This window comes from Papio anubis, chromosome 12 (genome assembly GCF_008728515.1).
Source record: "Papio anubis isolate 15944 chromosome 12, Panubis1.0, whole genome shotgun sequence".
Lineage (NCBI taxonomy): Eukaryota > Metazoa > Chordata > Mammalia > Primates > Cercopithecidae > Papio > Papio anubis.
In genome coordinates this window covers 117,185,518-117,209,660 of record NC_044987.1, presented here as the reverse complement: position 1 = coordinate 117,209,660, position 24,143 = coordinate 117,185,518, and the positions used below count along the sequence as shown (strand labels likewise).

General features: G+C 45.4%; 1 protein-coding gene across 6 annotated transcripts in view; it reads left to right on the top strand.

The window, feature by feature from the left end:
• Window positions 1–24,143, top strand: part of CHKA (choline kinase alpha) — a 73,093-nt gene that overhangs the window by 35,867 nt on the left and 13,083 nt on the right. For 3 of the 6 annotated variants that reach the window (XM_021925472.2, XM_031653767.1, XM_003909446.5), the window contains exons 3-8: window positions 4,372–4,425; window positions 15,204–15,317; window positions 19,528–19,661; window positions 20,069–20,173; window positions 21,473–21,531; window positions 23,904–23,991. In XM_021925472.2, the coding sequence (XP_021781164.2) occupies window positions 4,372–4,425; window positions 15,204–15,317; window positions 19,528–19,661; window positions 20,069–20,173; window positions 21,473–21,531; window positions 23,904–23,991 (554 nt within the window). The remainder of the gene's footprint in view (window positions 1–4,371; window positions 4,426–15,203; window positions 15,318–19,527; window positions 19,662–20,068; window positions 20,174–21,472; window positions 21,532–23,903; window positions 23,992–24,143) is intronic. The other 3 variants (XM_031653768.1, XM_009185486.4, XM_017948192.3) reach the window with 2 other exon arrangements.

Here is a 24,143-nt window from a genome sequence, read left to right as displayed (position 1 = left end):
ATATGAACATTTACTGCTTTTCATAGTCTCATTTAAAATACAAAGCCTAAATAGCCAGGCGTGGTGGCGCACACCTGTAATCCCAACTACTCAGGAGGCTGAGGTGGGAGAATCACTTGAACCCAGGAGGTAGAGGTTGCAATGAGCTGAGATCGCACCACTGCACTCTAGCCTAGGTGACAGAATGAGACGCTGTATCAAAAACAAAAAACAAAACAAAACCCAAAGCCTTAAAATGCAATTTTGTTAGAAAAGTAAACATTTGAAACCTTGTACCAAATGTATTTATTATAAAAATAATACAAGCTTTTAAGCACTTTTTAAAGTATAGAAGTATTTAAAGTAAAAGCGTAAGTCCTCTATTTTTTCATTTTACTCCCTAGCTAATATAATTTAGACTTTCAGGAATTTCGTTTTTAAATTTAAAAGTTCTTGGCCAATCAAAAAATCTTTTTCAGGCTGGTCATGGCAGCTCATGCCTGTAATCTCAGCCCTTTGGGAGACTGTGGCAGGAGGATCACTTGAACTCAGGAGTTCAAGAGCAGCCTGGGTAACACAGTGAGATCCCACCTCTACAAGAAAAAAAAAAAAAAGGCCAGGTATAGTGACACATGCCTGTGGTCCTGCTACTTAGGAGGCTAAGACAGGAGGATTGCTCGACCTGGGGAAGTTGAGACTGCAGTGAGCCCTATTCCTGCCACTGCACTCCAGCCTGAGAGACAGAGCGAGACCCAGTCTCCAAATTTTTTTTAAAGTTTCACCTCTTAAAAGCTAACTTTAAAATAGTAATTACGCCTCCTTTATTAATGCCGTCACTGTAGCCTCTTTTATTTCCTACATCACAGGCTAATGAATATATGACTCTAACTTAAGATTCTCTTGAAAACTAAGCCCAAAATAGGAAGGAAAGAAAGGTGGGAGGAAGCCAGTGGCAATATATTTTTTATTATTATGTGCCTTTTAAGTGTAGAATTCAGTGGTTTTCAGTATATTTATGGAGTTGGGTGTCTTAGGCATAATTGAGACATTCTGATTTCTTAGGTCTTAAAATTTCAATGTTTATTTTTAAAAAGTTTTTATTATGGGGAATTTCAGATATACCCTAAAGTAGAAGAGTATAATGAACCCTAGTGTCCATTCTTCATCTTCCCCTCACCAGCCAATCTTCTTCCATCTTTTCCCTCATTTACTCCCCCAGGGTTATTTTGAAGCAAATTCCAGGTGTTATATTATTCTGTAAATGTTTCAGTCTGTATCTATACAAGATGATTTTTTTAAAATGACCACAGTAATGTTCACATTTAAAAAATTTAATAATTACTTAATATTAAATAACCAGTGTTCAAATTTCTAATAAATGTAAAAAGCTTAGTTTTGTTTTATAACTTATAGAAGATAATTTTTATTAACTTGTTAGAGAAAAGTTTGATGTCATACTAAATATACAATGTATTTTAATATCTGCTTCAAATGAATTTATGTCACTGAAGTAAAATCCCACAGATGCTTATATATATATACTTATATATATATATACATATATATATATATTTTTTTTTTTTTTTTGAGTCAGAGTTTTGCTCTTGTCACCTAGGCTGGAGTGCAGTGGCATGATCTCAGCTCACTGCAACGTCTTCCTCCGGGGTTCAAGTGATTCTCCTGCCTCAGCCTCCTGAGTAACTGGGATTACAGGCACGTGCCACTATGCCCGGCTAATTTTTTTGTATTTTTAGTAGAGTTGGAGTTTCACCATGTTGGTCAGGCTGATCTCAAGCTCCTGACCTGAGATGATCCACCTGCCTCAGCCTCCCAAAGTGCTAGGGTTACAGGCGTGGGCCACCGCGCCCGGCCCCAAAATGTATTTAACTTCCTGTCTTCCTGGACGAAAAAGTTCTTCTCTTACCTTTCCATGAATATCCACTTGGTTTGAGATTTCCTGGTCTTACACTTCTTATTTACAGGACTTAGGGAGACTGAACATTCTGTACTGAGGAAACAGAACAGAGGGCTGGATATTGCAGAAGTCCATCTTGCCTTCATAATGGTGCTCTTTTGGTATAAGTAATGAATTCATATGGAGGTGGACTGAGGGGGAGTGGGCAGGGGAGATTATCATGGAATTTACTACCACTTATAGTGCCAATATGTTTAAAGAAAGGCAAGGCCTTGGGGACTCAGCCAATTTTTAACTTTGGATGAAGTAACTTGCTTTTGAGAGCACCATTAGATAAGGGAAAGGGACTTCTGATGGCTAAATAACCCATTAACTGTATCTCCCTAAGAAGATACAGTTAGAGTAACAACAGCGTAGGAATAACCATAGTCATTTAGAATTGTGTACAGGTCAAATCCCGTTACAACAATTTCAGAAGAGTATCAAACTTTCTTATTTGTCTTAAAGCTTATACTGCAAAGTATTAATATGTAATATATCATAGAACTTTTTTATTCTTAAGTTTCTTTGGGGAAAAAAGCACAAGGACTTCTGAAGGAGCATTTCTAATTAACCCCACGGCTAGCTTCCTTGTTACCAAGATCCTGGATGGGAATTTGCTGTTGCTGGTTGGCTGCATGGCACCAGGCAGCTCCTTGGGCTCACTTGCCTCGTGCTGTACTGCTCTGGAGCGTTCATTTATTCATGCAGCCTAAAAAGTGTAGTGGGCATCAAGATTTGCTTGGTGCTCTGGGAGAAGACTAACATCAAGAAAAGATGCAGTCCCTATTCATTAGGAATTTACAGACTGCTTGGAAGGGGCGACCACCAAAGCAGAGTCTAAGGTAACAGTGCAGTCACGAGAGTATTTGGAATTAGGGTGAAGTGAAGCTTTCCAGTGCTTACCACATCGCACATCAAATCATCTGCAAAGATCTGAAAGCATTTTTGTAGTATTTTGATTTTTATAACTTTCATTGTAACGGGATTTAACGTGTAACATCTTTTCATTAGAGAACTGCAGATTACACAAATGAAAATATCATAAATCCCCATTTGTACTTTCTGTACTTTGTACCAAGTATACTTAACTGTATGCTAAATATAGTATTGAATATGTATCAGTGCAAATATTAAGAGTCTTTTGCAAATAGATTTATGAACATGGGTACTTCTTTTGTTTACTTTTGTATTGAGTAAGATAGAACATGTACTGTTTATACAAAACATGCATTAAAATGTCTGGAATGTTATTTCAGTGTGTGATGGATGAGTGGTTGCTTTAAATCACTAGGTTTTTGATTGGTGCTAGAGTAGCTGGTGTTGCTTAACGTGGCATTTTTTTTCCTGTCCACACTTTCCACCCTTGGTACAGGTATTTTTGATAAAGCTGTGGAATGGAAAGGTATGTTTTTCATGGGATGTTCAAGAATCTGTTACATTAAATTTTTTTAAAGAGGTTTCCTTTATGGGATTCCTTTTGGGTCTGGCTTAAGCAGACTTAGTTTAATTGTAACAAGTAACATTTTTAGAGGCAGTGTTTGAGTATAAAAGTTTGTCATGACACAAGTTTCTGACTTTACTTTTCCCCATTCCCTTATTAAAGATAGTATGAAGGATTTTAAAGCATTTGGGGTGGGGGGTTGCTCTTAAAATGTATGATCTGTGCCATGAAGAATGTAGCCCAAGGGTTGTTTATGGTAGTTAATGATCTAGTGTGTTGTTATTGCTAGAATCCAGGTTACCATAAATTTGCAATTTCATTGAGGAAAGTGATGTAAAAGTATTTCTTAATATATTAATATGTGAAATAATTTTAGAGACTTTATTAAATTCACACAGTCCTCTTTATGGTGGAGGAACAGTTCAGCTTGAGCTGGTGACCGACTGAACTAGAGGGGTTACTCCGGGAAAGTGGCGAGTCGGCAGGGCATGTCTGCACAGATTTTGTGCCAGGTTTCCTGCCTGCACAGCGCTTTCTTCTCTGTCCGAGTTCTGTGCTGACCACAGCTGTCCACAGGCATGTTTACACTCCCTGTTCTTGCAGGTTGACTTGAGAGAACCACGTAGCTAAATTGGTGAGAGACTCAGCCTGACCGCTTGTCTTTAGAAGGCCTGATTGGAAGAGTGCACTCTATTGACTTTCCTCTAACAATGAAATTGTGAAAGGTACATGGGGCGGCTGTGAGACGTGCAGCTATCGGGTCTCACCGGCACATCCCTTTTCTCATAAAGCAATGAAGCACTTTCTAAGGCGTTGGTACTAGTGCTGGAGGCTGCTGGTGCATTAGATGCTGCCCGTCACATCGGTGGGCTGAGAAATCTTCCTTAAAGACCTGTGATGTTTTGTAAACCCTGACTGTTCTGGTGGTTGCAAAGTTAGTGTTTGTTCAGTGTTCCCCATCTCACTGGAAGTGTTTCCTTTTTCTCATTCATAGAGATCCTGTAATAAAGAGGGATCCGAACAAGCTCAGAAAGAAAATGAATTTCAAGTAAGTAATTGAGTCTTTCTGCATCTGTTTGAGATGTGAACTGGTGTTAGCCACCCTTTGCTACTCCAGGGCTTGGCAGTGTCTCTTATCTACCCTTGGAAAATCCTGATCTATCTTTCTGCCAGGAGGGGCTCTCGGTATATTTATTGGAAGCCACCTTGCAGAGACTGAGTGAGCAGTGGGTATTCCTCTTTCTTCCTGAGAGTGTAGACTGTGGAAGTTTGGTGTCTTTATGGCAATCGAAACAGCAATGGGATGCTGGCAGATGGCAGCAGGGGAGCATTCGTGTGTGGTACCCAATGTGGAGGCCTTGGCTGCCGCTGCTGTGATGCCTTTCTCACCCCCTCTTGGTCGTACCCACGGCCCAGTGGTTTTGGTGACCACCCTTTTTCCCTGGGCAAGCAACAGTGTTTTTTCCTATGCATGATACCCAAGTTGGAAAAGCTTCTTCCTAGACTTAGAGAATGTGACCCCACTCTCTGAAACTCACATGTGCAGATGGCTTGAGGCCGAGAGCACTGATGGATGGAGCCTCAGAAGCAGGGGTCTGGGGTGTTGGTCTGCATGCCCCAGCGTAAGCACCTTTTGAGCATCTCTGCCGTTATGTGCAGGCTCACAGAGAAGGGGGCATGTGCACACATGCCCAACATACGTGGATCTAAGATGTAGATACACGCACACATCGCTACATCACTTTTACCAATTGTAAAATTTTTATAATCAATATAAAAATAGCCAAGAAATAGGCTGAGTGTGGTGGCTCACGCCTGTAATCCCAGCATTTTGGGAGGCTGAGGCAGGTGGATCATGAGGTCAGGAGTTCAAGACCAGCCTGGCCAACAAGGTGAAACCCCGTCTCTACTAAAAACAGAAAAATTAGCTGGGCATGATGGTGGGCACCTGTAATTCCAGCTACTTGGAAGGCTGAGGCAGGAGAATTGCTTGAACCTGGGAGGCGGAGGTTGCAGTAAACCCATATTGTGCCACTGCACTCCAGCCTGGGTGACAGAGCAAGACACTGTCCCCCCAATGCAAAAAAAAAAAAAAAAAAAATCAAGAAATAGACATTAAAACAATTGAGCTAAGAAAGGAATGAAAGTGATGATATTTTTTCCACATGTTTCAGCAGCTTGTTTTGCATGTGTCCTGCTCTGGGGGCCCTGCTAGAAGATCTAGAACTTGTGCTCTCTGGAGTGACAGTGACTGGGAAGTCCTTGGGTGGGAAGTGATTGACATTCTGTTGTCAACCATTCCAGGCCCTTTGTACAGAGACCTTTGGACATCCTGGTAGCTGAAAATGTTGGATCACAAGGACCTCCGTGATGCTAAATCCAAAGTACTTTTCAGTTCTCATTTTATTTTGACTTCTCAGTAGCATTTGACATGACCCCCTGCCCTTTTGAAATGTTTCCTTTCCTGAGGGTAGCCATGACACAGAGACACAGTACAGATCTGGCTGTCTACATGCTGGGGCGCCCCATGGTTTGACCATAGGCCCTCTTCTATGTTGTCCTCTCTCCCTCAGTCACCTGATCTATAGGCCAAAGGGCCACTGCATTTTTCCTCCAGCCCTGACCTCGACTTGGAACTAATGCCATTGGCTAGCAGTCTCTCCTCGGATATCTCACACGCCCCTCAAACTCGCCATGTCCTACGCTGCATGCTTGGGCTCTTCACATCCCCCCACAGCACAATCAAAATCTAGTCCTTTCTGGTGATCTCTTTTTCTTGGTTGCTCAGCCAGTTAGTTCCCAGGCCAGAAAGCAGGGCGTTACCTCCGCGATCCTGCTGTCACTTACCCTGGCATCCTAACCATGATGTTGATATTGCCTTTGAATTGCACCTTACATCTGCCTTCTTCTCTTGTATCCCACAAACTATTCCCTTTGTCGTTGCCATAGTCATCTTTTTGAATTGCCGACCCGCTCGTGTCCACCCCTTGCTTAAGATCCTTCCACGTTCGCTCTACACCTCTGGCCAGGTTAAGGGGGCCTTTGCCTCCCATGTCCTCAATAGTCTGACCCCTGCTGACCTTTCCAGCCTCAGCTCACAACCTGCTTCCCCCGCCCTTCATTCCCTCCAGCCAGGTTGTCCTAAACCCTGTGGTTTTTTCCCTGCCCTGAGCCTTTGCAGATGCCTTTTCTGTTGGCTGGCTCCAGGCTTTCACCTGTTTCCCACCCCCTAGCTCTTCTCATAATGAGGATCGGCTGGGGCTTCTTGCACAGGGCCCCTCCTCGCTTTCCAGACAAGGTTGGGGCTTTCATTTCATGCTCTCACAACACCAGGGACTTCTTTGCATTTTTTTTTTTTTTTTTCTTTCTTGAGATAGGGTTTCACTTTGTCATTCAGGCTAGAGTGCAGTGGCGCAACTGCAGCTCAGTGAAGCCTTCTCCTAGGCTCAAACGATCCTCCTGCCTAGCTTGCCGAGTAGCTGGGACTACAGGTGCATGCCCCCACGCTTGGCTAATTTTTTGTATTTCTCCTAGAGATGGGGTTTTGCCATATTGCCCAGGCTGGTCTTGACCTCCTGAGCTCAAGAAATCTGCCTGCCTCCTTTGGCCTCCCAAAGTGCTGAGATTACAGGTTTGAGCCACCGCGCCCAGCCCTTTGCACTCACTTTCTTTCTTTCTTTTCTTTTTTTGAGACAGAGTTTCGCTCTGTTGCCCAGGCTGGAGTGTAGTGGTGCCATCTTGGCTCACTGTAACCTCCACCTCCAAGGTGGTGAGGCATGATTCTTGTGCCTCGGCCTTCTGAGTAGCTGGGGACTACAGGCATGTGCCACCACACCCAGCTAATTTTTGTACTTTTAGTAGAGACGGGGTTTCGCCATGTTGGCCAGGCTGGTCTCAAACCCGTCACCTCCAGTGATCTGCCCACCTCGGCCTCCCAAAGTGTTGGTATTACAGGCATGAGCCACTGCCCCTGGGCCCTTTGCACTTTCTATGGCTGTAAATTTTCAGTATTATATGATTTTTGCTCACACAAGACGCGGAACTCAAAACAGGCTTTTGCTGCTTCCTGCTGTCCCACTGCAACTACAGCAGCGGGTACAGAGCAGGACGCAGTGAAGAATTGCTGAAGGCTGGTGGCGGCTGCTGCCAGTGGACGTCTCAGACGTTCTACCCTTGCCTACTGGTACACACTGTTGTCCATTCCTCTCATCAGGTTCAGATGCCTTCACCTCAGGTGACCCTTCAGTTATAGCAGCACCACTTCTCCCTCCTCAGGACCTCCCGAGAAACGGCAGAGATTTGGGTCAAAGGGTAGGCAGGTGGTTGTCAGAGTGGAGGAGTTGGTTTTATCTTCTTACTTGAGCCCTTTTGAGTTGCCGGTTTTGGTCTGCAGACCCTGCTCTTCTGAACATTTCCTCCACTAAATGGTCTTCTCCAAACCTCACTGTCTCAGGAGACTCCCTGCCCTACAGCCTTCTCCAGAGGAGGCGGTTTCCTCAGTCACTTCCCAAGTACCTCAGGGCCACTAGTGGGGTTGGTGCCTTCTTGCTCCTTCCTCATTCCTGCTTGCCATGTCTCCTGTGTTGAAAACCCAGTTTTGTGAGGCTCACACCTGTGGCTCTAGCCCTTGACTCCTCCTGACGGCTCTCATCCCTTGGTGAAGATTTCAGTCCATGGCTCAGCCTCTGAGTTTGTTTTGGTTCCTGCTGTCATTCTCTGGGCTCTGTATCTTGACCTCCTCATCCACAAACAACCTTTTCCTCTCATTCCTCTTCCATCATCCACTCATGGATGTGCCCCAGACCTAATTGCCAGAAATTGTGCCCTCTCTGACATGAAGAGAAAAAGGAAGGCCTGAAACAGACCTCTTGGCTCTGGAAGGCAAACCTGGAGAAACTCAGCAGGCTGCCCAGCAGTGGTGAGCACTCACCCAAGGCTTGGCCCCATAACTGTAAGATGAAGCTGGTCCTGCCAATGATGACATGCCAGTTTCAACAACCCGTCTGCTGACCTCCCGGTACACTTTGGCACCCCCGTAGCCATGGCTCTGTGACCACCACTGAGACCTCTGGTCCAGACACGGCTGACTCCTGGCTTTCCTTCAGTCCTCCATCCCACGTTCACCTTGCCTGGCTGAAGAGCTACACTCTGCCATCATGAGCCTTGCCTTCCACACATTCTCACTCACTCTCTCCACTGGCCTTCTGCTGGACTCATCTCACAAAACCCCACCCCTGCCAAACCCGGCCACCCACTTGCCTTCTCTGTGCTGCACCCAAGCAGCTGAACATTGTTAGAGGAAAAATCCATCATTGGCAGGACCAGCTTCATCTTACAGTTGTGGGGCCAAGCCTCGGGTGGGCGCTCACCACTGCTGGGCAGCCTCTGAGTTTCTCCAGGTTTGCCTTCCAGAGCTGAGAGGTCTGTTTCAGGCCTTCCTTTTTCTCTTCAAACCTCCCTGTTCCTGCCCTGAGCAGGCAGTATCACCTCACTCCCCAGCTGCTGCTTCTCTCCTGTCTTTGCCTGTAAGCCCTCTGCATTTGTACTCGTGTCTTCCACTGACTGTGAAGGGCTGTCCTTCCCTGGGCTGCATGTGTTGAACTCTCCACTTGTCTGCTTTTGGGCCTGACTTCTTGACCTGTCCCTTCACCCCTTGTGCCTTCCTCTCCCCTTTTTCATTGGCTGTTTCTTCTCAACCGCTCTGCCATCCAGGTGAGCCCCAGTCACCCCACAGAATCATGAGAAATAATAAAGTGGTCACTTGCCTCGTGCTTTTCTTGGCCCCACCCTGTCCCTGCTTCCTTTCCCACAAGATTTATGGAGGCGGTATCTCCTGTCTCTGCTTTCTCACTTCCCCGTCTCCTTTTTCGGAAGACAAGTTTGAAAGCATGGGTAAGTATAGTAAGCACCTTTATTCTCACTGTGCAGAATTAGTCACTTATTTTGTCATATTGCTTGATTTCAGTCTTTTTTATATGAACTTATTTTTAACTTCTTATTTCATATCAATTTTAGACTTACAGAAAAAAATTTCAAGAATAGTAGAGAGAGGCCGGGCATAGTGGCTCACGCCATAATCCCAGCAGTTTGGGAGGCCGAGGCAGGTTCATCACAAGGTCAGAAGATCGAGACCATCCTGGCTAACACGGTGAAACCCCGTCTCTACTAAAAATACAAAAAAAAGTAGCTGGGCGTGGTGGTGGGCGCCTGTAGTCCCAACTACTTGGGAGGCTGAGGCAGGAGAATGGCGTGAACCCAGGAGGCAGAGCTTGCAGTGAGCCGAGATCGTGCCACTGCACTCCAGCCTGGGTGACAGTGCGAGACTCTGACTCAAAAAAGAAAAAAAAAATAGTACAGAGATTTCCCATGCACCGCTCACTCAGCTTCCCTAATGTGAACATCTCACATAACCACAGTGCAATGGTCAAAACCAGGACATTAACTTTGATGCAATAATAATAACTAAACGCCTATAATCCCAGCACTTTGGGAGGCCAAGGTGGGCTGATCACTTGAGGTCAGGAGTTTGAGACCAGCTTGGCCAACAGGGTGAAACCCTGTTTTTACTAAAAATACAAAAATAAGCTGGGCTTGGTAGCGAATGCCTATAGTCCCAGCTACTTGGGAGGCTGAGGCAGGAGAATAGCATGAACCTGGGAGGCGGAGGCTGCAGTGAGCTGAGATCTCGCCACTGCACTCCAGCCTGGGCAACTGGCGACAGAGTGAAACTCCGTTGCCAAAAATAGTAATAATAATAACTATAATAACAACTAAACTATGAACTGAATTGAATTTCAGAAGTTTTCTGTGCATATTTTCTTTTGTTCTGTCTCAAGATTGAGTTAGATCTCAACATTGCATTGGCTATTTCTTTTTTTTTTTTTTTTTTTTTTGTGAGACGGAGTCTAGCTCTGTCGCCCAGGCTGGAGTGCAGTGGCCAGATCTCAGCTCACTGCAAGCTCCGCCTCCCGGGTTTACACCATTCTCCTGGCTCAGCCTCCCGAGTAGCTGGGACTACAGGCGCCTGCCACCTCGCCCGGCTAGTTTTTTGTATTTTTTTAGTAGAGACGGGGTTTCACCGTGTTAACCAGGATGGTCTCGATCTCCTGACCTTGTGATCCGCCCGTCTCGGCCTCCCAAAGTGCTGGGATTACAGGCTTGAGCCACCGCGCCCGGCCACATTGGCTATTTCTCTTTAGTCTTTTTCAGCCTGTAACAATTCTTTTGTTATTTATAATGTTTATACTTGTGAAGAGTAGTGATCCGTTATTTTGGAAATGTCTCCTCAATTTCACCTTGTCTAGTGTTTTCTCCCAATTGAGGTTGAGTTTTTGGCTGAAATACCACAGAAATGCTGTTATGTCTTCTCAAGAGGTTCATAACATCAATACTCTTCTTCCTGGGTTTTAAATAAAGGAAACTTCATAGATAAAGTCGGTTTAAACCTCTTGTTCCATTCTCAACCACTTCTCTCTCCTGCTTCTGCTCATTCTTCACATGCTCCAATCTGACACCTATCCCCCCATCACTCTGAAACTGTTCTTGTTTTTGTCACCAACAGGTTCCATATTGCCAAATCTAATGGCCACTTAGCAGCATTATTAGGGAATGCCACTCTCCTTCCTGGCAGTGGTGCCTGCCTCACCTCATCTTCCGGCCTGGGCCCTCTTCTTGCTGCCTGAACTTAAACCAGTTTTTCAAGTTGTGGCTTGTGAACCTCTAGTGGGGCATGAAATGTTAGCATGTTGATTGCTTTTTCAAATGAAATAGAGTAGACAATATTAATAAGCATTGCCCAGTTGTGAGAGGGAGTATTGCTGTGGATAATGTTTGTTTTGGGAGTGTATGCAAGGGTGCCCTGTAGAAAGCTTTCTTTTCTTTTTTTTTTTGAGATTGAGTCTCGCTCTGTTGCCCAGGCTGGAGGGCAGTGGTGCGATTTCGCTCACTGCAAGCTCCGCCTCCTTGGTTCACACCATTCTCCTGCTCAGCCTCCCAAGTAGCTGGGACTACAGGTGCCCGCCACCACGCCCGGCTCATTTTTTGTATTTTTAGTAGAGATGGGGTTTCATTGTGTTAGCCAGGATGGTCTCCATCTCCTGACCTCGTGATCCACCTGCCTTGGCCTCCCAAAGTGCTGGGATTACAGGCGTGAGCCACCGCATCCGGCCAGAAAGCTTTCTTACTATTTCGACAGTCACAGTAAGAAAGGGCATTTTAAGGCCTGTGCTGGTTCCTCTTCTGTCCCCAGGGGATCAAACCCCAGTTTGTGAGCTGTAAACATCATCAACGTGTTGAGGACTTGTGAATTGGTATCTTTGGCCCAGTCTTTTCTGTGAGCCCCAGTCCACCCAGCAGTTCATGCTGTTCTCTTCCTTTTCCTCAATTGCCCTGTTCCAGTGAGACAGGCCTCTCAGTTCCTTGAAGGCGTCACACTTGTTCCTCCCTCATGGCCCTGTGCTCCTGTGGGGCTGCTGTGGCTTCTCACACCTCAGATCTCAGGTCAGTTCAATGTGGCCTCCTTAGAAATACCCACTCCACCACACCAGTTACCCTTGTTTCCCTCATGACAGTGAGCCCCGTCCATAGATGTGTGTACTTGCTTACTGTCCATTTCTCTCTCTCCCTCTCTCTATCCCTCCCTCCCTCCCTCATGTAAGCCCCGTTGTGGGCAGGGGCCTTATGTGTCTTGTTCTTCGTTGGTTACCTGGCGCTTAGCACAGTGCCAGGACAGAGTAGACATATAAGTGTGTTTTGGGCCAGTGTATTAATGAGTATTTCTGAAGCCCAAGTAAATTGTTCCAAGTTGAGATATGTGAAAAAATAGGACCAGTTCTCCCTCCACTGTCACTAGCTGTGGCTAAACCAGTGCATGGTGCAGGAGAGAACCCAGCCATGTCTGTCCAACCCCACTTTTTACCATGCTCACTTTCAGGAGCAATCAGGAGGTGCCTGGAGACTTAGTGATGACAAGAAGACCATCAGTAGTTGGTGCACTTATTCTAGGATTCTCTGCCATCCTTAACCTGTTTTTTTTTTTTTTTTTTTTTTTTTTTTCCTTGGTGTTTTTTTTCTTTTTTTTTTTTTTTTTTTTTTTTTTTGAGACAGTCTTGCTCTGTCGCCCAGGCTGGAGTACAGTGGTGTGATCTCGGCTCACTGCAACCTCTGCCTCCCAGGTTCAAGCAATTCTCCTGCCTCAGCCTCTTGAGTAGCTGGGATTATAGGCGCCCGCCACCATGCCCAGCTAATTTTTGTACTTTTTTTGGTAGAGATAGGGTTTCACCATGTTGGCCAGGCTGATCTCAAACTTCTGACCTCAGGTGATCTGTCCGCCTCGGCCTCCCGAAGTGCTGGGATTACAGGCGTGAGCCATGGTGCCCAGCTTCATTTTCTTCCTCTCTAAATCCTTCTCTCCATGCACCATCTCCCCCTTTCTCCCACTGTGAATAAATATTGAACTGCAGTATTACATAAGAATAAGGGTGTTTTTGTTTACAATGTTTAGGACCGTGCTAAAGAGAATTGGAAAGTTCTTACATTTCTTTCCCTCTTCTCTATGTCCTTTCTGGGTTGACTCAGCTCTGGAGAGGATTCTGGCTAGTGCTGGTGACATGTGTTGACAATGCCACACGTAAATAAAGTCACCTCCAAGAATCCTTCCCAGTGGACGTGATGTGCAAAATGCTGAACTTCTGAGTCCAGCACCCCCTTGTCCTGCTATGCCCAGCCCCTGGTTACTTTCGTGTTTTACACAGCATGAGGGTGGGGGTGGGGACCACAGTCTCCAGAGCACCAGGACCGTGCTGCCCCCTGGGGAGCAGGGGAACACAATGTCTAAGCAGAGACTTAGAGGAGGCTTTGCAGACCTTGCTTAAATGCCCCAGAAAGTTTCTGTGATGTTGGGCTTGGAGTAAGATGGGGACTGCACCTCTGGACAACTCTACCATAGGACTGAAAAGTGCTTGGAAACCTTTTGACAACTAAACAAGGATACTAGATCTTTGTTGTCGTTCTCTAAGGTTTTAAGAAATAAAACCGGCCGGGCGCGGTGGCTCAAGCCTGTAATTCCAGCACTTTGGGAGGCCGAGACGGGCGGATCACGAGGTCAGGAGATCGAGACCATCCTGGCTACACGGTGAAACCCCGTCTCTACTAAAAAAAATACAAAAAATTAGCCAGGCGAGGTGGCGGGCGCCTGTAGTCCCAGCTACTCGGGAGGCTGAGGCAGGAGAATGGCATAAATCCGGGAGGTGGAGCTTGCAGTGAGCTGAGATCCGGCCACTGCACTCCAGCCTGGGCGACAGAGCGAGACTTCATCTCAAAAAAAAAAAAAAAAAAGAAAAAAAAAAGAAATAAAACCTGTCTGATATCAAATCCCACCCTAAAATTCATTAGCTTGATAGATTGATGTTGTCAGTCTATTGTCATATACACAAAACCACAAATTAGGAAAGATTGAGCCTCACAAGATGACAGGTCATAATTGTGAGGATTATACAAATGATAGTTGTAGATGATAATTGTGGAGGATTACCAACAAATCCATTTGCTCCCACAAAATATAAAAGTGACCAAAATACTTTTTGCTTTAATGTGGTCTGATATCCTTTGGAAGTGGCTTTTCTTTTTTGTTTTCTTCTTACTAACTCTAGTACTGTATCATTTCCTAATAAGTTTGTCCTCTTGGTTTCTCAGTTTTTGGTAACGTGAATGTGTTTAGAGAATGTTTCTCTGGGATCATGTTCCTCTACAGCACATTTCTTCACAGGGGGTGAATTAGAATCATCTGAAACGTTTTTCAAAACAGCTCTGCTTTTGCCTCTCTTTTAATACTTGGGGTAGGACCTAGGAATCTCTTTGCAAAAGTTCTTCTTTTTTTTTTTTAAAGAGACTTTGGTGGTGATGTGGCATCTCACTGTGTTGCCCAGGTTGGTCTCTTAACTCCTGGCCTCAAGTGATCCTCCCACCTCAGCCTCCCAAAGTGTTGGGATTACAGGCGTGAGCCACCACCTAGCCTGTAAAAGCTCTTTAAGAGATTCAGGTGGACCTCTGGGTAAGAATGACTCTTGCTCCAACAGATAGAAACCCTTATGCTGTAATGTGCTGTTTAAGGGGGAAAGACCAAGGACTGAATTTGCTTTGAGATCAAAGCATGGATTTGGAAGGCAAAATGATGATAGATCCCACATTAATTATTAGGACAAAGATAGAACAGACAGCATCATAGAGATTTCAGCAAGACAAACATTCAGTAACAGGAAAAGGTCAGGTATGCCAGCTGAAATCTGGGATGCTCCATGCTCGGCTGCTCTTTGGACTAGAAAGCCATAGACCCTGGACCTAAATCAGTAATTTTCAAGCTTGTTGGACCCATGAGCCCAATTTAGTAGGCAGAAGGTCCTTTGGATCCTTTGCTTTAACTAGGTGCACTCAACCAAAAGCAAATCAACCCTTACCAGAATGGATGGTGTTGTGGCCTTTGGTGAGATGCCAAGAGTGAGACTCCTATATAGGTTGCGAAATAAATAGAAGCAATAAAAGCACTGATGGATATTTTTCTATTTTTGGAACTAGTGACCTAACTTAAACTCACATTTTAAATCTTATCAATATAGTGTAGTGCTTGCAAGCATGAATCCTGCAAATGACAAGATGTGTGACTTTGGAACCTCTATTTCTTCATATTTAAAATGGGGATGGTGATAACAGTAGTGTCCACATGAAAGAATACTCGTGAGGACTAGATGAAACACTCCTGTGAGAGTGCCTCTGATGCCTGGCGCATAGCAAACACTCAGTAAACACCTGACTTGTTGCCATCTGTTTTAGGGGGCCGAGGCCATGGTTCTGGAGAGCGTTATGTTTGCCATTCTCGCAGAGAGGTCACTTGGGCCAAAACTCTATGGCATCTTTCCCCAAGGCCGACTGGAACAGTTCATCCCGGTAAGATTTGTTCATAAAGGCTCAGTTGACGTAAGCCACAGACAGAAGATGGCTTCTTTGTCTCATTGCTGCAAGAACCTGCAATGCTGGTTCTTGAACTGTTAACCTCACCTATGTCCTTAAACTGTATCAGAAATCATGGAAAGCAACATTTATTTTGTACTCATATCAGAACCTCTTTCTTTCCTGTAAAGGTATATTCATCCAAATTTGAAAAATATATGAAACTTACCATTTCATTGTCCCCTGAGGCTGTGTACCCTGAGACTTTGCCGTTTTTCACCTTGTTCCTCTCAACTTCTGGGGCCCTGCTTTATAGAACTTGCTGCTAGAACAGGTTGGCCTTGACTACCCTGCTCAGTCTCTGGCTGTAGCCCTGTGAGGGGGCCATGACTGTTCTTTCCCATCACCCTTCCTTGGTTTGTTTTGTGCATTCCCACTGAGTCTCCCTACCTCCCATCTTCCTGTCCCCATATGCTGGTCAAATTCTTAGATTTCAAGGCCTTGCTCCAAGACCTTGCAGTCTTGTTTCTAAGCAGTCAGGATTATTTTCCCTTTCTTATTGTCCCAAGGCAGTTTTAGTGTTGCTATAACATTTACCAGTATACCATGTCTTAGAGTTACATGTACATATCTAAAGCATAGTTTCTGTCCCTCTACCCACCCACCCCAGACTCCATGCCCTGCACAATTCTTCATGCCCAGGGGTTCTCATGAACCCTAAGTGTTGAAGTATGGCTCTGAGCCCCGGCAGTACTTCTTTGGTTGGCAATGCTGGTCTTTGTCAGCCTGCACTCCCTTCCTAGATAGACCAGATATTCCCCATTTTAATTGAGCATAAGCTCCTTGAGGACTAGAGTCATAAGCCGCTAGCTTTTCCTGCCCTGCTGCATGAGATGTCTTATCCATGAGAGGCCTGGGCATGTCCAGGGCTGTCCTGTACATCTGTGCAGATGGAGCCTAGCAGTAGGATGCCTGGCAGAGGGGTGCTCTGCTGTGTCTGGCTGGGGACCAGGGGCAGGGGTTTCTTTGTCTAATCCCACAGCCCAGAAACAGGGAGGCTAGTTGTGCTCTATCTCCCCAGGAGAGATATCCTCTTTTAGTTGACAGTGGTGCTGTCCATCTGTGCTAGCGTTGTGCTAGCTGCCAGTGCTGGGGATGTGTTTAGATGAGTGGATGGTGCCTTCATTGCACCAGCTTTTACCTTTAGTTTGCTCCCTGGCACCTGGCTATGTTTTAGTAGAGACAGGGTTTCTCCATGTTGGCCAGGCTGGTCTTGAACTCCCGACCTCAGGTGATCCGCCCACCTTGGCCTCCCAAAGTGCTGGAATTACAGGCATGAGCCACTGCACCTGGCCGAGATAATAAGTTTTTGAAAGAATTTTGGAAATAATAAAACCTCATATGGTTATAAGTGGCAATATAGGTGAATCTTACAAATACAATGTCGAATGATAAAACCAAACTGCAGGAGACTGTAAGTAGTATCATACCATTCTATAAAGCCTGATACATTTTAAATATTGTTTTAAGAATATATGCACATGTAATAAAAGTTCTCTTTTTGGACAAGGTAAGGGAATTGTGTTAACACAATTCAGAATAATAAAAGTATCTTGGGGACAAAAAGGGGAGGCATGAGGACACATAGATTATAGTATCTGTGGAATCGATTTTGTTCTAGTTCTTAAGTTCTATCTATGCTCTTGTATATATTGTTTATTACATATTTAATTTTTTTTTTTGAGATGGGAGTCTCACTGTCTTGCCCAGGCTGGAGTGCAATGGCATGATCATAGCTCATTACAGCCTCGAACTCCTGGACTCAAGTGATCTTTCTGCCTTAGCCTTTCAGGTAGCTGGGAGTACAGGTGCACACCAGCACACCCAACTTATTAAAAAAATTTTTTTGTAGAGATGGGTCTTGCTATGTTACCCAGGCTGGTCTTGAATTCCTGGCTTCAAGCTCTTTTCCTGCCTCAGCCTCCTAAGTCACCAGGATTACAGGTGTGAACCACTGCACCCAGCCATAGTGAAACTTTTATTTATTTATTTATTTATTTATTTATTTATTTATTTATTTATTTTTGAGACGGAGTCTCGCTCTGTCGCCCAGGCTGGAGTGCAGTGGCCGGATCTTGGCTCACTGCAAGCTCCGCCTCCCGGGTTTACACCATTCTCCTGCCTCAGCCTCCCGAGTAGCTGGGACTGCAGGCGCCCACCACCTCACCCGGCTAGTTTTTTGTATTTTTTAGTAGAGACGGGGTTTCACCGTCTTGGCCAGGATGATCTCGATCTCCTGACCTCGTGATCCACCCGTCTCGGCCTCCCAAAGTGCTGGGATTACAGGCTTGAGCCACCGTGCCCGGCCGAAAATTTTTTTAAAATTCTATTATATACTAGGTTTGAACCATATGATGCTGCTGGTGTTTAACTGTTTTTGACCAACAAGAATGGCAGTTTCATTTGATTCAACCTAATACCATATGTTATTTCTAGATTTGCTTTTTTTTTTTTTTTTAAGATAGGGTCTCACTCTGTTGCCCAGTATAGTGAAGTATAAGCAGCTTGATCTCAGCTCACTGCAGCCTCAACCTCCCAGGCTCAAGCAATCCTCTCACCTCAACCTCCCGAGTAGCTGGGACTACAGGCATGTGCCACCATGTTTGACTAATTTTGTTTATTTTTTTGTAGAGATGGGGTCTCCCTGTGTTGCTCAGGCTGGTCTCAAATTCCTGGGCTCAAGCAATCCTCCCGCCTTGGCCTCCCAAAGTGCTGGGATTACAGGCATGAGCCACCACGCCTGGCTTAGGTTTACTCTTCACTGCTTGGGATCAGGTGATTTAGTTTCATGATTCCTGTAGCCATCTTTCAAAGGGCATGTGAGAATAGCGGGGCCACTAGGGATGGTAGGTAGTCTGTTTCTCTCTGTGTTGGGGAAGGAATTTGGAATACTGAGATTTGTTCATATCTGAGCGTGTTAGCTTTAGATTTTCCTTGTTGCCAAATTAATGGCAGTTTTGAAAGCTGAGTGAGCTACCTTAATAAGTCCTGCGTGTCCTGCTGCTGGAAGTGGAGTCCCTGTTCTTATCGCAGCATGGTAATTTGTTGACAGTGCTGGAGTGACAGTGCTTTCTGGAGGGAGTTGAATAGAAGGTTGAGCCCAATGCTTACAGTGAGCTCTTAGCTCTCAGTAGCAGACTTCTGCCACTTGCTGAGCTGCACCCTGGGCTGGGTGCTGTCCCAGAGACCTCACCTGCATTCTCTCCTCCAGCTCTCCTGGCAACTCTGTGAGAGACTTCATGTCCTGATTACCATTTGATAGAAATGGGAACACAATGAGGTAACTTGGATGACCATGTAGCTTTGAAATGAGAATTAAAGCCACGATTTCAACTGGGGTTTCCCTAAGTTGGGAGCATTCACTCTTACCTCTGTGCTGTATTTCTTTGCATTTTCACAGAAACCTCTCTTTAGATTTCTGCAGGGTGGTAGGTCACACGAGGAAGCTCTAGAGGTTTCAGTTGATTGTGAGCTCCCATGGGCCTCCTGTAAAAGGGCAGCCAAACAAGCATGGCCTCAGGCTGATTTAGGGGAAGTGCAGGATGCAGAGGCCAGGAGGAAGTCCTCTAGACACTGTTTTTTTTGCCCAACTTTGCCTTGGACACCTTCTCTGTGCCAGGCCAGGTGCTGACACCACCACTGGGAGCAGCTGGAGACGGCCCCCCGTCCCTGTGACACATCTCCTGGTTAGGACCTGTTCTGGACCCCGCATCTCACCTGCAACACATCAGAGTAGAATGTCCCAGCTGATGGAGGAGCTGGGAGCAGAGCTGTGTGATAAACTGCTGAAGACATGGACTTCAGCATTGGGTAGAGAATAGACATTTGCTGTGGTTTTAGAGACCAGAAGAATAGATGATAGCGTAGTTTCAGTTCAATAAAATTTAAGGAAGGAGTTCTCATAGTTAAAAGGGGTTCAGAATGAAATAGATACTTGGAGGTGGCTGGCTCCTCACTGTCGAAGTGCCATAGCAATTGCTGGATCACTGTCTGTGGGGACACAGTGTCCATTCTTAAGGGAATTTGGGGCATTGGGTGAGACTTAAATGCACTACAAAAACTGGCTTCTCATTCCTAAGACAGTGTGATCTCACTCTTTTTAGTTTACTTGGTAAAGGTCAGTTTTTAACTCCCTTTTCTATTTCAGAGCCGGCGGTTAGATACTGAAGAATTAAGTTTGCCAGATATTTCTGCAGAAATCGCTGAGAAAATGGCTACGTTTCATGGTATGAAAATGCCATTCAATAAGGAACCAAAATGGCTTTTTGGCACAATGGAAAAGTAAGTGGTGAAATCACTTGGTCCTAATGTAGTTTTACAGTGGTGGCTCCTAGAAGTACCAGAGTGAGCAACTAGGTCTTCCTAGTTCACTGAAGTGCAGAGTGTCAGCTGGTGATACTTGTCTCATAAGTAAGTCTTTCTTACATATAAAAGTCAATTCCTAAACCAAGAAAGAAAGCTTATACAAAAATGCTATTGAACGGGTGAAGGGGCAGAAAGTCACCTTCCTAGAATGCCACGAACCCCCAAGGCCGCTCCTCTCCCTCAGTCGTGGCAGCCAGAGGGGTCCCGCTGGCATTGGGACTGCGCTGGGATTGAATGTTTAACCAAAGCCCCAAGAACAACAAGCCTTGGTGAATTGACAGTGATTCTTTGTTTTGTTCTTTTTTAAAAAAAAAATTTAATAGATATCTAAATGAAGTTCTGAGAATTAAATTTACTGAGGAATCCAGAATTAAAAAGCTCCACAAATTGCTCAGTTACAATCTGCCATTGGAACTGGAAAACCTGAGGTGAGTTTTCCTTCTGTTTCCTGACTTTAAATATTCTTAGTCACTAAAACTGTTGTCAGTAAACATTGATTGAGCTTGCCTTATGTCTGGCATTTTACGTTGATTTTACAGGATGAATTTAAACAGATAAGTTTTGTCATCTGGAATTATGGTTCTCTAGAGGACTAGAGATTATAGACTCTATGGACTAGAGGCCCACACGTGGCCTCTAGTCAGTTTGTGAAAGTTCCATAGAGAAGGAAAATGTCGAAGGAGTGGCTTGATGGCCAGGGCAGTAGAGTGTCTAGCGGGGTGGATTTTCTCTGGTGGGAAGAAGGGAATAAGGGAAGGCTGGGGAGTGTGAGAAAAATCCCTCTTCCTTACAGTTCAACCTTGGCTTTTGTGAGAAACAGAATCTTCCTGCTGATCTCTGAAGCAAGGCCATCCTTGTCCTCAGAGTGATGCTGCATGCAGGCCACTCACATCTGTACACTAACAAGTATTTACGCCATTTTTTGTTTGTTTGTTTAATAAGACGGAGTCTCGCTTTGTTGCCAGGCTGGAGTGCAGTGGCACGATCTCGGCTCACTGCAACCTCCCCCTCCCGGGTTCAAGTGATTCTCTTGCCTCAGCCTCCCAAGTAGCTGGGACTACAGGTACACGCCACCACACCCAGCTAATTTTTGTATTTTTAGTGGAGACGGGGTTTCACCATGTTGGTCAGAGTGGTCTTGATCTCTTGACCTCGTGATCTGCCCACCTCAGCCTTCCAAAGTGCTGGGATTACAGGTGTGAGCCACCACACCCAGCCATAAGTATTTACACCTTTAATTACTCAGGTATGTGCCTCCTCTGCTAGGCTTGATGATCGCTGCCGAGGGAAAACAAGTAAACAAATAAAATAATGTCAAATTGTGATAAGTGCTGTGACAGAAGCATAGACCAAAGTAGGCCGTTAGTCTGCATAGGAGGACCTGCTTGGGTCACTGGTAAGAGAAGGGCCGTCTAAGGGGGTGCTGTACAAGCTGAGACCAGCAGAGAAAGGGGCTCCAGGAGGGAGTGGCACATGCAGAGGATCCTCCGGGGGAAGAGCTGAGTGCAGAGGGCCTGTGGGGGTTTCAGGCGGGAGCTGCTGTGGAGTTGTTGCTGTGGAGCTGTTGTGGAATTCTGACACAGTTGTCAGAATTCACATCACAGATACTACTCCCAAACTGTGTGTTGCTTTGGAGCACGAATTTGGTGCTGGCCATGTGGAGAAGGCAAGACGGTGTGCAGCTGACTGAGAAGCTTGATAGGTAACAGTGAAACCTTTCTTTTCAGATCATTGCTTGAATCTACTCCATCTCCAGTTGTATTTTGTCATAATGACTGTCAAGAAGGTAAGAATTGCTATGTTCTGTTACAGATGAGGTTTGTGTGTATACTTAGAAAATTACTGGCAGTGTGTCTAAAAAATGCCAGGTAGCATCAAGAGTATATTAGGTATATTAAATTATGATACAACCAGACAGTGAGCTTTTGTATTACTTTTTTAGCATATGAGGCCAGGCACAGTGTCTCATGTCTGTAATCCCAGCACTTTGGGAGGCCAAGGTGGGAGGATTGCTTGAGCCCAAGAGTTCTAGACCAGCCTAGGCAGCATAGCAAGACCCTATCTCTACAAAAAATTAAAAAATTAGCCAGGCATAGTGGTGTGCACCTGTAGTCCCAGCTACTTGGTAAGCTGAGGCTGGAGGATGGCTTGAGCCTGGGATTTCAAGGCTATAGTATACTATGCACCATTGCACTGTAGCCTGGATGACAGAGCAAGATCCTGTAAAAAAAATATATATATATATATTACATGGAAGAAATCCGAAAGAATATTCACTAAACTTGGGAATTGGGATACAGAACTTAAACTTTCTAAGTCACATGTTAGTTTTTCAGTGTTTAACTCCTTATAGTAAACATATATGATTTTTTTTAACCTGAAAAAACAATAAAAGAACAAGATCCACTGCCTACCCCATTCAGTCCTGGGCCCTTCCCTTCTGCATCACATAGCGTAATGTTGCTTATTGCAACACGTGTACTCCTAACACCTTCTCTCCTAGTATCAGTGCACTGTGCTATTAATTACTTCGGGCTTCTCTGCTTTGAAAACATGACAGTGATATGTTCCTTACTGTAACAAAATTTCATCCCACGCAATTGCACATTGAATAGTCTCATCAGAGGCCCCCCACTATGCAGCTCCCACTGGTGCTGCTGACATGGCCTTGCTCTGCCTTGACCTTGCCTCCCCCAGTCACAGTAGTTCAGGTCACACCTTGAGCCCTTCTTTGCCAGGCTCAGCAGTTTGCTTTTAATCCTGAAAACGGTCTCTCATGAAGACCTGTCATCCATAAGCCATTCATCTGAGCCAAATTACCTTTTACTAATTAGCTGCTTGTAGCTGGCTAACTCAAGTCAAGGAGAGTGTAGACATTACAGCTACAGCTTTGTGTATTATCCTTGCCCTTCTGGTGGTGAGGGGGTGATAAATGGCACAGACATCACTAGAGAGAGGGGACTGGAGGAGATCAGCTGCGTTGATGATGGCAAAGTGTAGGAGGGATCGAAGAGGTAACAGTTGTACGTTAATTTTGTTCTGCTACTTTGGGTGTCTGCCTCCAATTTGCCATTTTTTTTTTTTTTTTTTTTTGAGACTATTACTGTGTCACCCAGCCTAGTGTGCAGTAGCGCAATCAAGGCTCCACATAGCCTTAGCCTCTTGGGATTAAGTGATCCTTCTACCTTAGCCTCCCGAATAGTTGGGATCACAGGCACACACTACTACGCCTGGCTAATAATTCATGGAGATGGAGTCTCTGTGTTTCCCAGGCTGGTCTTAAACTCCTGGACTCTAGTGATCCTCCCACCTCCACCTCCCAAAGTGCTGTGATTACAAGTGTGAGCCAATCACGTTTTCTGGTCTCCAGTTTATGTTGTAATTGCTACCCTAAATGGAAAAAGTATGCTGAAGAACCTAGACACTATACCTCCACTAGAAATCCTGGGGAGAGAGAGCAGCTGAAAACCTAGCAAAGGTTGGCTCACTGATGCCAGCCCCAGGATGTCGGAGATGCTGAACGTCATGTCTAGTGTGGGGATATCAGGAATGTAGGCCTGCAGAGCCAGGCTGATGGCCGACCAACTCCTGGCCCAGAATCCAACAGTAAAGGAAATAGTGGTGTAGGAATGCTGCCTGTGGTCTCGTTGGGAAGGAAAAGCAGGCAAGAACAAAGCAGGGCATCCCGTGTGGCAGCTGAGCTCTTCCTTGCCTTTCTTACTGTAGGGCAGTCCCGCAGCTTCCCAGCTGGGGTGCTGCAGCCAGCTGGAGACAGCAAACCAAGTCCCAGGGCTGCTGAGGGTGGTGTTTGGCTAGCCCGAGCTCCTGCATGCCACCATACAGAACATTTGGGAAGTACTCTTCTGACAGCAGAGCAAGAGACCAGGCTTTGTTCCATAGTGAGCCTGGGGGTCCGGTGGGGACTAGGGCTATGAGCAGGGGTTGTTATGGCCAGGTGGGTCAGGAGCCTCCGTGCACAGGGGTAGGCCTCCCATGAGCACTTCTACGCTCTGTCTAGGCCCTGGTGATGTCCACAGACCAAAAGCCACATTCAGCTAGGATTCCCTAAGGGATCAGATCCATTCTCTCGGCTCTGCTGTTCAAGGACTTGAACCTTCTATTGTAAAACATAAGCCATGTTATCCAAACCTTTTGCAGGTAATATCTTGTTGCTGGAAGGCCAAGAGAATTCTGAAAAACAGAAACTGATGCTCATTGACTTCGAATACAGCAGTTACAATTACAGGTAATATGTTACAGTCCAGTGTTTCCATCTCAATATTGTTTTATCATTATGATATGCTTAATTAACAGTTATTAGAGAAAATAAGTCAAAACGCCACCCTGAGTTGCAAGCTGCTTCACCTGGAATCAGTGGCTTCTTGTCCAGTGGCCCGT